General features: G+C 40.3%; 1 protein-coding gene across 1 annotated transcript in view; it reads right to left on the reverse strand.

Annotated features, from left to right (window-relative positions):
- LOC110536655 (fibroblast growth factor 5-like) overlaps positions 1-12,914 on the reverse strand; it is a 29,627-nt gene extending 16,713 nt beyond the window's left edge. Inside the window, exons 1-2 of the mRNA XM_036936467.1 lie at positions 12,188-12,914; positions 2,901-3,004 (exon numbers count right to left, since the gene is read on the reverse strand). Coding sequence (XP_036792362.1) covers positions 2,901-3,004; positions 12,188-12,440 — 357 coding nt within the window. The 5' untranslated portion in view covers positions 12,441-12,914. The remainder of the gene's footprint in view (positions 1-2,900; positions 3,005-12,187) is intronic.
- Positions 12,915-13,453: the final 539 nt, after the last annotated feature.

Here is a 13,453-nt window from a genome sequence, read left to right on the forward strand (position 1 = left end):
CTGGCTGCAGAGTGCAGATATGAAGTCATTCATTTAAAAAAAGGGGGACATCTGCAACTCTCAAGATGTGTCTTAGTGTTCAGGCAAAGTTCACTACAATGCAATAAACTATGTAGTTTCTGCACGCCTCTCCTCAGATATAAAATGGGATCCATATTGGGCCGCGTACGATGCCCTAAAGCCTTCCTAACTTGGGCTAGCCTCTCCTTCAAAATGCAATGTCCGTATCCAAAATGGTTGCAAAAGTAGTCCACTAACAGTATAAAGCAGATAGGGTGTCATTTCAGACACAGACAACAGTAGTTAATAGGCTACTTACCACGGACACAGACAACAGTAGTTAATTGACACAGACAACGGTAGTTAATTGGCTACTTACCACGGACACAGACAACGGTAGTTAATAGGCTACTTACCACGGACACAGACAACGGTAGTTAATAGGCTACTTACCACGGACACAGACAACAGTAGTTAATAGGCTACTTACCACGGACACAGACAACGGTAGTTAATTGGCTACTTACCACGGACACAGACAACAGTAGTTAATTGGCACAGGCAACGGTAGTTAATTGACACAGACAACGGTAGTTGATAGGTTACTTACCACGGACACAGACAACGGTAGTTAATTGGCTACTTACCACGGACACAGACAACAGTAGTTAATAGGCTACTTACTACGGACACAGACAACGGTAGTTAATTGGCACAGGCAACGGTAGTTAATTGACACAGACAACGGTAGTTGATAGGTTACTTACCACGGACACAGACAACGGTAGTTAATTGACACAGGCAACGGTAGTTAATTGACACAGACAACGGTAGTTGATAGGTTACTTACCACGGACACAGACAACGGTAGTTAATAGGCTACTTACCACGGACACAGACAACGGTAGTTAATAGGCTACTTACCACGGACACAGACAACGGTAGTTAATTGGCTACTTACCACGGACACAGACAACAGTAGTTAATAGGCTACTTACTACGGACACAGACAACGGTAGTTAATTGGCTACTTACTACGGACACAGACAACGGTAGTTAATAGGCTACTTACCACGGACACAGACAACAGTAGTTAATAGGCTACTTATCACGGACACAGACAACGGTAGTTAATTGACACAGACAACAGTAGTTAATAGGCTACTTATCACGGACACAGACAACGGTAGTTAATAGGTTACTTACCACGGACACAGACAACGGTAGTTAATTGACACAGACAACGGTAGTTAATTGACACAGACAACGGTAGTTAATTGACACAGACAACGGTAGTTAATTGGCTACTTACCACGGACACAGACAACGGTAGTTAATTGGCTACTTACCACGGACACAGACAACGGTAGTTAATTGACACAGACAACGGTAGTTAATTGGCTACTTACCACGGACACAGACAACGGTAGTTAATTGACACAGACAACGGTAGTTGATAGGTTACTTACCACGGACACAGACAACGGTAGTTAATTGACACAGACAACGGTAGTTGATAGGTTACTTACCACGGACACAGACAACGGTAGTTAATTGACACAGACAACGGTAGTTGATAGGTTACTTACCACGGACACAGACAACGGTAGTTAATTGACACAGGCAACGGTAGTTAATTGACACAGACAACGGTAGTTGATAGGTTACTTACCACGGACACAGACAGCGGTAGTTAATTGACACAGGCAACGGTAGTTAATTGACACAGACAACGGTAGTTGATAGGTTACTTACCACGGACACAGACAACGGTAGTTGATAGGTTACTTACCACGGACACAGACAACGGTAGTTAATTGACACAGGCAACGGTAGTTAATTGACACAGACAACGGTAGTTGATAGGTTACTTACCACGGACACAGACAGCGGTAGTTAATTGACACAGGCAACGGTAGTTGATAGGTTACTTACCACGGACACAGACAGCGGTAGTTAATTGACACAGACAACGGTAGTTGATAGGTTACTTACCACGGACACAGACAACGGTAGTTAATTGACACAGGCAACGGTAGTTAATTGACACAGACAACGGTAGTTGATAGGTTACTTACCACGGACACAGACAGCGGTAGTTAATTGACACAGGCAACGGTAGTTAATTGACACAGACAACGGTAGTTGATAGGTTACTTACCACGGACACAGACAACGGTAGTTAATTGACACAGGCAACGGTAGTTAATTGACACAGACAACGGTAGTTGATAGGTTACTTACCACGGACACAGACAACGGTAGTTGATAGGCTACTTATCACGGACACAGACAGCGGTAGTTGATAGGCTACTTATCACAGACACAGACAACGGTAGTTGATAGGCTACTTACCACGGACACAGGCAACGGTAGTTAATTGACACAGACAACGGTAGTTGATAGGTTACTTACCACGGACACAGACAACGGTAGTTAATTGACACAGACAACGGTAGTTGATAGGTTACTTACCACGGACACAGACAACGGTAGTTAATAGGCTACTTACCACGGACACAGGCAACGGTAGTTAATTGACACAGACAACGGTAGTTGATAGGTTACTTACCACGGACACAGACAACGGTAGTTGATAGGTTACTTACCACGGACACAGACAGCGGTAGTTAATTGACACAGACAACGGTAGTTGATAGGTTACTTACCACGGACACAGACAACGGTAGTTAATAGGCTACTTACCACGGACACAGACAGCGGTAGTTAATTGACACAGGCAACGGTAGTTAATTGACACAGACAACGGTAGTTGATAGGTTACTTACCACGGACACAGACAACGGTAGTTGATAGGCTACTTATCACGGACACAGACAGCGGTAGTTGATAGGCTACTTATCACAGACACAGACAACGGTAGTTGATAGGCTACTTACCACGGCGTGAAGCCTTCCTCTCTTGTTCATGGACAGGAATTTGTTACTGTAGACTCCTCGGATACCGATGACACCCTGAGATACAGCAAAGAGCTCCAGGACACCTGAGAAACAACATGTTGTTTTCATCACAACAGCAGGATGAATAAATGTATTGGATACTATTTTCGAGAAGTCCTCTATATTTATCTCTCTCTGTCACCTCTGTCGCTCTGTCTGTTTGTCTGTCTGTCTGTCTGTCGGTCATTTTGTCTGTCTGTCTGTCTGTCTGTCTGTCTGTCTGTCGCTCTGTCTGTCTGTCTGTCTGTCTGTCTGTCTGTCTGTCTGTCGCTCTGTCTGTCTGTCTGTCTGTCTGTCTGTCTGTCGGTGTCTGTCTCTGTCTAGGTTTCTCAATTCTCAATCAAACCAGTAGAACATACAGAAGATTAGAACATAGAGTAGAACATATAACAGAACATAGAGTACAACATAATGTAGAACACACAGTAGAACATATAGCAGAACATACAGCAGAACATATAACAGAACATACAGCCGAACATACAGTAGAACACACAGTAGAACATCATGTTGAACACACAGTAGAACATACAGTAGAACATACAGCAGAACACACATCAGAACATACAGCAGAACATACAGTAAAACATACAGTAGAACACACAGCGGAAAATACAGCAGAACATATAACAGAACAGACAGCCGAACATACAGTAGAACACACAGTAGAACATACAGTAGAACATAATGTTGAACACACAGTAGAACATACAGTAGAACATACAGCAGAACACACATCAGAACATACAGCAGAACATACAGTAGAACATACAGTAAAACACACAGTAGAACATAATGTAGAACATAGAGTACAACATAATGTAAAACATACAGCAGAACATACAGGTGAACATACAGTAGAACACACAGCAGAATATACAGTAGAACAAAATGTAGTACACAGTAGAACATACAGCAGAACACAATGTAGATTAGAGCATACAGTAGATTAGAAGATACAGTAGAATAGAACGTACAGTAGATTAGAACATACAGTAGAATAGAACATACAGTAGATTAGAACATACAGTAGAACATACAGTAGATTAGAACATACAGTAGAACATACAGCAGAACACACAGCAGAATATACAGTAGAACAAACAGTAGAACACACAGCAGAACATACAGCAGATCATACAGTAGAACATACAGCAGAACACACAGCAGAACATACAGTAGAACATACAGTAGAATAGGACATATAGTAGAACATACAGTAGATTAGAACATACAGTAGAACATACAGCAGAACATACAGTAGAACATACAGTAGAATAGGACATATAGTAGAATATACAGTAGATTAGAACATACAGTAGAACATACAGTAGAATAGAACATATAGTAGAACATACAGTAGATTAGAACATACAGTAGAACATACAGCAGAACATACAGTAGAACATAATGTAGAACACACAGTAGTTTAGAAAATACAGCAGATTAGAACATATAGCAGATTAGAATATACAGTAGAACATACAGTAGATTAGAACAAACAGCAGAACATAGAGTAGAACACACAGTTGAACATACAGTAGAACATAATGCAGAACATACAGCAGATCATACAGTAGAACATACATTAGAACACAAAGCAGAATATACAGTAGAACATAATGTAGAACACACAGTAGAACATACAGCAGAACACACAGCAGAACACAGAGCAGAACACACAGCAGAACGTACAGTAGAACATACAGCAGAACATACAGTAGAAAATAATGCAGAACATAATGTAGAACACACAGTAGAACATACAGCAGAACACACAGCAGAACACAGAGCAGAACACACAGCAGAACGTACAGTAGAACATACAGCAGAACATACAGTAGAAAATAATGCAGAACATAATGTAGAACATAGAGTACAACATAATGTAAAACATACAGCAGAACATACAGGTGAACATACAGTAGAACACACAGCAGAATATACAGTAGAACAAAATGTAGTACACAGTAGAACATACAGCAGAACACAATGTAGATTAGAGCATACAGTAGATTAGAAGATACAGTAGAATAGAACGTACAGTAGATTAGAACATACAGTAGAATAGAACATACAGTAGATTAGAACATACAGTAGAACATACAGTAGATTAGAACATACAGTAGAACATACAGCAGAACACACAGCAGAATATACAGTAGAACAAACAGTAGAACACACAGCAGAACATACAGCAGATCATACAGTAGAACATACAGCAGAACACACAGCAGAACATACAGTAGAACATACAGTAGAATAGGACATATAGTAGAACATACAGTAGATTAGAACATACAGTAGAACATACAGCAGAACATACAGTAGAACATACAGTAGAATAGGACATATAGTAGAATATACAGTAGATTAGAACATACAGTAGAACATACAGTAGAATAGAACATATAGTAGAACATACAGTAGATTAGAACATACAGTAGAACATACAGCAGAACATACAGTAGAACATAATGTAGAACACACAGTAGTTTAGAAAATACAGCAGATTAGAACATATAGCAGATTAGAATATACAGTAGAACATACAGTAGATTAGAACAAACAGCAGAACATACAGAAGAACATAGAGTAGAACACACAGTTGAACATACAGTAGAACATAATGCAGAACATACAGCAGATCATACAGTAGAACATACATTAGAACACAAAGCAGAATATACAGTAGAACATAATGTAGAACACACAGTAGAACATACAGCAGAACACACAGCAGAACACAGAGCAGAACACACAGCAGAACGTACAGTAGAACATACAGCAGAACATACAGTAGAAAATAATGCAGAACATAATGTAGAACACACAGTAGAACATACAGCAGAACACACAGCAGAACACAGAGCAGAACACACAGCAGAACGTACAGTAGAACATACAGCAGAACATACAGTAGAAAATAATGCAGAACATAATGTAGAACATAGAGTACAACATAATGTAAAACATACAGCAGAACATACAGGTGAACATACAGTAGAACACACAGCAGAATATACAGTAGAACAAAATGTAGTACACAGTAGAACATACAGCAGAACACAATGTAGATTAGAGCATACAGTAGATTAGAAGATACAGTAGAATAGAACGTACAGTAGATTAGAACATACAGTAGAATAGAACATACAGTAGATTAGAACATACAGTAGAACATACAGTAGATTAGAACATACAGTAGAACATACAGCAGAACACACAGCAGAATATACAGTAGAACAAACAGTAGAACACACAGCAGAACATACAGCAGATCATACAGTAGAACATACAGCAGAACACACAGCAGAACATACAGTAGAACATACAGTAGAATAGGACATATAGTAGAACATACAGTAGATTAGAACATACAGTAGAACATACAGCAGAACATACAGTAGAACATACAGTAGAATAGGACATATAGTAGAATATACAGTAGATTAGAACATACAGTAGAACATACAGTAGAATAGAACATACAGTAGAACATACAGCAGAACATACAGTAGAACATACAGTAGAATAGGACATATAGTAGAACATACAGTAGATTAGAACATACAGTAGAACATACAGCAGAACATACAGTAGAACATAATGTAGAACACAAAGTAGTTTAGAAAATACAGCAGATTAGAACATATAGCAGATTAGAATATACAGTAGAACATACAGTAGATTAGAACAAACAGCAGAACATACAGAAGAACATAGAGTAGAACACACAGTTGAACATACAGTAGAACATAATGCAGAACATACAGCAGATCATACAGTAGAACATACATTAGAACACAAAGCAGAATATACAGTAGAACATAATGTAGAACACACAGTAGAACATACAGCAGAACACACAGCAGAACACAGAGCAGAACACACAGCAGAACGTACAGTAGGACATACAGCAGAACATACAGTAGAAAATAATGCAGAACATAATGTAGAACACACAGTAGAACATACAGTGGAACATAATGTATAACATTCAGTAGGACATAATGTAGAACATACAGCAGATTAGAACATACAGTAGAACATACAGTATCATAGAATATACAGTAGATAAAACATACAGTAGAACATACAGCAGAACATACAGTAGAACATACAGTAGAATAGGACATATAGTAGAATATACAGTAGATTAGAACATACAGCAGAACATACAGTAGAATAGAACATATAGTAGAACATACAGTAGATTAGAACATACAGTAGAACATACAGCAGAACATACAGTAGAACATAATGTAGAACACACAGTAGTTTAGAAAATACAGCAGATTAGAACATATAGCAGATTAGAATATACAGTAGAACATACAGTAGATTAGAACAAACAGCAGAACATACAGAAGAACATAGAGTAGAACACACAGTTGAACATACAGTAGAACATAATGCAGAACATACAGCAGATCATACAGTAGAACATACATTAGAACACAAAGCAGAATATACAGTAGAACATAATGTAGAACACACAGTAGAACATACAGCAGAACACACAGCAGAACACAGAGCAGAACACACAGCAGAACGTACAGTAGAACATACAGCAGAACATACAGTAGAAAATAATGCAGAACATAATGTAGAACACACAGTAGAACATACAGTGGAACATAATGTATAACATTCAGTAGGACATAATGTAGAACATACAGCAGATTAGAACATACAGTATCATAGAATATACAGTAGATAAAACATACAGTAGAACATACAGTAGATTAGAACATATATTATAAAATACAGTAGATCAGAACATAATGTAGAAGATACAGTAGATTAGAACATACAGTAGAACATACAGTATATTAGAACATACAGTAGAACATACAGTAGAACATACAGTAGATTAGAACATACAGTAGAACATACACTAGATTAGAACATACAGTAGAACATACAGCAGAACACACAGTAGAAGATACAGTTAGAACACAGTAGATTTCAACATACAACAGAACATACAGTAGATCATACAGAAGATTAGAACATACAGTAGAACATACAGGAGAACATGCAGTAGAACATACAGTATCTTAGAATATACAGTAGATTAGAACATACAGTAGAACATACAGTATATTAGAACATACAGTAGAACATACAGTATATTAGAACATACAGTAGAACGTACACTAGATTAGAACATACAGTAGAACATACAGAACATACAGCAGAACATACGGTAGAACATACAGTAGATTTCAACATACAGTAGATCATACAGTAGATTAGAACATACAGTAGAACATACAGTAGATTAGAACATACAGGAAATTAGAACATACAGTAGATTAGAACATACAGTAGAACATAAAGTAGAATATACAGTAGATTAGAACATACAGTAGATTAGAATATACAGTAGAACATACAGTAGCACACATTGTAGAAAATACAGTAGATTAGAACACACAGTAGAACATACTGTAGAACATACAGTAGAGTAGAACATACAGTAGAACGTACAGTAGATTAGAACATACAGTAGAATATACAGTAGAACATACAGTAGAGTAAAACATACAGTAGAACGTACAGTAGATTAGAACATACAGTAGAACATACTGTAGAACATACAGTAGAGTAGAACATACAGTAGAACGTACAGTAGATTAGAACATACAGTAGAATATACAGTAGAACATACAGTAGAGTAAAACATACATTAGATCATGCTGCAGAACATACAGTAGAACATACAGCAGAACATACAGCAGAACATACAGTAGATCATACTTCAGAACATACAGTAGAACGTATGGTGGGTCAGAGGAAATGTATATCAGAGGAAATATATATCTGACATCCAGATAGCAATTGACTATTTAACAGATTTCCAGATGCCAGACTGTAACTTTATGAACAGCTATGTTTCCATGTACTGTAATATGACAGTTATTCTGAGGCGGACCATGAAATATGAGAGAGAGAGAGAGAGACATAGAGAGACAGAGAGAGAGAGAGAGACAGAGAGAGAGAGACAGAGAGACAGAGAGAGAGAGAGACAGAGAGAGAGAGAGAGAGAGAAAGAGAGAGAGAGACAGAGAGAGAGACAGAGAGAGAGAGAGAGAGAGACAGACAGACAGAGAGACAGAGAGAGAGAGAGACAGAGAGAGAGAGACAGAGAGAGAGAGAGATAGAGAGAGAGAGAGAGAGAGACAGAGAGAGAGAGAGACAGACAGAGAGAGAGACAGAGAGAGAGACAGAGAGAGAGAGACATAGAGAGAGAGACAGACAGAGAGACAGAGAGAGACAGAGAGACAGAGAGAGAGACAGAGAGAGAGACAGAGAGACAGAGAGAGACAGAGAGAGAGACAGAGAAAGACAGAGAGAGAGACAGAGAGAGAGAGAGACAGAGAGAGAGACAGATACAGAGAGATAGACAGAGAGCGAGACAGAGAGAGAGAGACAGAGAGAGAGAGAGACAGACAGAGAGACAGAGCGAGAGAGAGAGACAGAGAGCGACAGAGAGAGACAGACAGAGAGAGACAAAGAGAGACAGAGAGAGAGAGAGAGAGAGAGAGAGAGAGAGAGAGAGAGAGAGACAGACAGAGAGAAACAGAGAGAGACAGAGACAGAGAGAGAGAGAGAGAGAGAGAGACAGACAGACAGAGAGACAGAGAGAGAGAGAGACAGAGAGATAGAGACAGAGAGAGAGACAGAGAGAGAGAGAGAGAGAGAGAGAGAGAGAGAGAGAGAGAGACACAGAGCCAATGACAACCATCCAAACATGTTTCACATTGCATTGTTATGATAACAATCATACTGATGTCCAATCCAAAACATCCTGGTCTCTTCTGCTGCACCTGTTTTATGTTTGCAGATAGACCTGCCAATGTCACAAACAGTCCCAAACAAACCACACAGATAGACCTGCCAATGTCACAAACAGTCCCAAACAAACCACACAGCCAGACCTGCCAATGTCACAAACAGTCCCAAACAAACCACACAGCCAGACCTGCCAATGTCACAAACAGTCCCAAACAAACCACACAGCCAGACCTGCCAATGTCACAAACAGTCCCAAACAAACCACACAGGGAGACCTGCCAATGTCACAAACAGTCCCAAACAAACCACACAGGGAGACCTGCCAATGTCACAAACAGTCCCAAACAAGCCCATTCAGCCAGGCGGTCGAACTCCAGTCCAGGCAACAGCTTCTCGGGGCCACCAGTAAGTTAGTAACATGAGGCTAAGGATAAGTGTAGGAATGGCATGGGTACTATATCTGTTGTCTGTGACTGCCATGTGTAGCTAAACCACAAATCCTATCCCTTTTCATAAACTATATAGTGTGTTATTTAACAGGTATTTTATGTAACACTTGTGATGAACACAACCCTTCCCTGGTTACATGCAGCTTTATGGAGTGATTTAGTATTCTGAAAACTTTTTTTCTGTTAAAATACAACATATTATTAAGGTAGAAGTCATGAAAATATGACAGCCAGGTCGCTCAAGATCCTCTGGGGAATTGGATGTCCATCCAGGTAAACAGGAAGTCAGGAGACGACATCAAAACCGGCCACTAAGTTGGCTTGGGTTTCGGATGGGTGTTGTTATCCTTCCTGTTTGGCCCTGTCCGGGGGTGTCCTCGGATGGGGCCACAGTGTCTCCTGACCGCTCCTGTCTCAGCCTCCAGTATTTATGCTGCAGTAGTTTATGTGTCGGGGGGCTAGGGTCAGTTTGTTATATCTGGAGTACTTCTCCTGTCTTATCCGGTGTCCTGTGTGAATTTAAGTGTGCGTTCTCTAATTCTCTCTTTCTTTCTCTCTCTCGGAGGACCTGAGCCCTAGGACCTTGCCTCAGGACTACCTGACATGATGACTCCTTGCTGTCCCCAGTCCACCTGGCCGTGCTGCTGCTCCAGTTTCAACTGTTCTGCCTGTGATTATTATTATTTGAACATTGCTGGTCATTTATGAACATTTGAACATCTTGGCCATGTTCTGATATAATCTCCACCCGGCACAGCCAGAAGAGGACTGGCCACCCTACATAGCCTGGTTCCTCTCTAGGTTTCTTCCTAGGTTTTGGCCTTTCTAGGGAGTTTTTCCTAGCCACCGTGCTTCTACACCTGCATTGCTTGCTGTTTGGGGTTTTAGGCTGGGTTTCTGTACAGCACTTTGAGATATCAGCTGATGTACGAAGGGCTATATAAATACATTTGATTTGATTTGTTGTGGATAGGGATGGCGGAAGCTCTGACTCCGGGGGTCGGGCGTTCAATCCCTGAGCTAGGCACTCATTATTATTATTATTTATTTTTATTTATTTTTTGATTTCAACTGTATCCCGAAACCTTAACCCTTAACTTAACCATTCGGAATCATGCCTAAACTTAATAACCTCTACGGGATCGGTGTCCCTATACTGGGGCGGTTGTTGCTAACGTGCGCTAATGTGACTAGAATGACGTTGTAAGTAAACATCCACATTTCCCAGGACATAGACATGTCTTTATATGTGCAGAAAGCTTCAATTCTTGTTAATCTAACGGCAGTGTCCAATTTACAGTAGCTATTACAGTGGGAGAAAAAAAAAACATGCCATTGTTTGAGGAGAGTGCACAACAACCATAAACTTGATTCACCGCAACTGGTTTGATACATTCACCTCTGAAGGTAAATAATGTACGTACATTCAGTTATCTGGTTCTGATTTGTCATCCTGAGGGTTCCAGAGATAGTTTTAGTTGGTTTTAGTTGGATAAAATCCATTTTTATATTCAAATGTAGGAACTGGGTTCTACAGTTTAAACAGAATATACATATCCTTGCTTCATGTCCTGAGCTAGAGGCAGTTAGATTTGATTTTGTCATTTCAGGAGAAAATTGGAGAGAAAAAAAAGTGTATGATCCATAATTAACCTTTGAAATGTGTTGTATATATTTATGTTGTTTATGGGATTGGTCGTCTGATTCTGCGCAGTGAGACTGTGAAAGCTTGTGCAATATGAATAGCCTAGTACACCTTTTGAAGATAAAAAAAGCAATGTACAGTTAAGAGGCAAACTGCACATTCGTGTGTATGTAGCCTACGTTAACGTTGGAAACACAGCAACACAATACGTCGACAATAGTCTGCCATTACAGCATTACCTTCTCTCTATTCACACTTCGTGAATCATTATTAGTTCAACCACTTGATACTCAGAGGACTATTATAGCAAAATGGTTTAAATAACTTACTTAACCGATTGGGTTCATGACTGCCGTTAACTCGTCCGTCGGTGTGTATCTGAAGATGAAAACCAATGCCAACCCGACAGTACAATCTGCAAGTCCTGCGTCCAGAACCACTGACTGCACCCGCTTCCAGAAGTTGGTCTTCCAAGGAAACGTGTCCAAGGGATCCAGCGACTACGGCGGTGGAGACGGCGACCACGGCGGCGCTAATCAACTGCAGCAGAGCAAAGGTAAAAAGGGAAAGAGGAACATGCATTCTTCCAAAAAGGAAACTCTGTCAGTCCTCTGGCTCCGCTAGGCCACTTCTTATTCTTCTTCTTCTATCATTGCGTTGTTGTGGTGTATCCCGAGCTCACCGAAAAGCTCTGTGTGTAGTGCCAGTGCACGAGGAACCGTGCGCACACTAGAAACACATCCAGTTCCCGAAGACGCTCGTGGGCATTACCCCAGCCGTGCTGCGCGGTGGTCGGTGTGTGTAGCTGCTGCTGGGGGTGCTGGAGTGGCTCCGCTGGCCTGGCACACACCGAGATATTTATATCCAACAAAATGATGTCACTGCTTAATGCATGACTGAATTCTGAAGGGACGCTTTCTCTCATCCGTATTTTTTCTCTAAAAAACACCAGCCCCTGCTCAATATCGATCGGCGCTGCCAACAGCAACTATGAGGCAAAAATAGGACAAAACTGACAGCGCAAATTTTCCTTCCAAAGGACTCCTCCGTGCCAGGACGCAGCATGCGCGGCATTTTACGCACGAGGAGGCATGTTTTCATAGATCTGCAGCGCAGCAATAATTCATAACAGGAGAGAGAGAAAGAGAAAATGAGAGAGAGGGGGGGGGGATTTCTGTAGAAATCGGAGATTTTCTGTGTGGAAAGTTTAAACTTTGCGGTTGCGACCTGAGTGCCACGATATAAAGAAGAAGTGTGTGTCTGTGAGGGACAGTGGGTTTAAAATAGACCTACAGTTCCTCAGGTGACGTTTTACAGTTTGAACATCGCACATGCAGGGCAGGCAAACTCACGCAAGCACAGCGCTACTTAAATAGCTTATTTATTTAGCCTACTTTATTATGCATTTAAACCACATGACGGTCATTCTGTCCCGACCGAGGACATAGAATCCACTAGAATAGAACGGCCCTTTTTGAGTTTCAACCCTATCCATTTTGGGAGAGATTTTTAAATGGATTTCAGAATTATAATGGACCATTAAATGTACTGCCGATTGTTTTTGAGATTTAGGTTACTTGTAGTAATTAGCCTGT

Source organism: Oncorhynchus mykiss, chromosome 11, assembly GCF_013265735.2.
Source record: "Oncorhynchus mykiss isolate Arlee chromosome 11, USDA_OmykA_1.1, whole genome shotgun sequence".
NCBI lineage: Eukaryota > Metazoa > Chordata > Actinopteri > Salmoniformes > Salmonidae > Oncorhynchus > Oncorhynchus mykiss.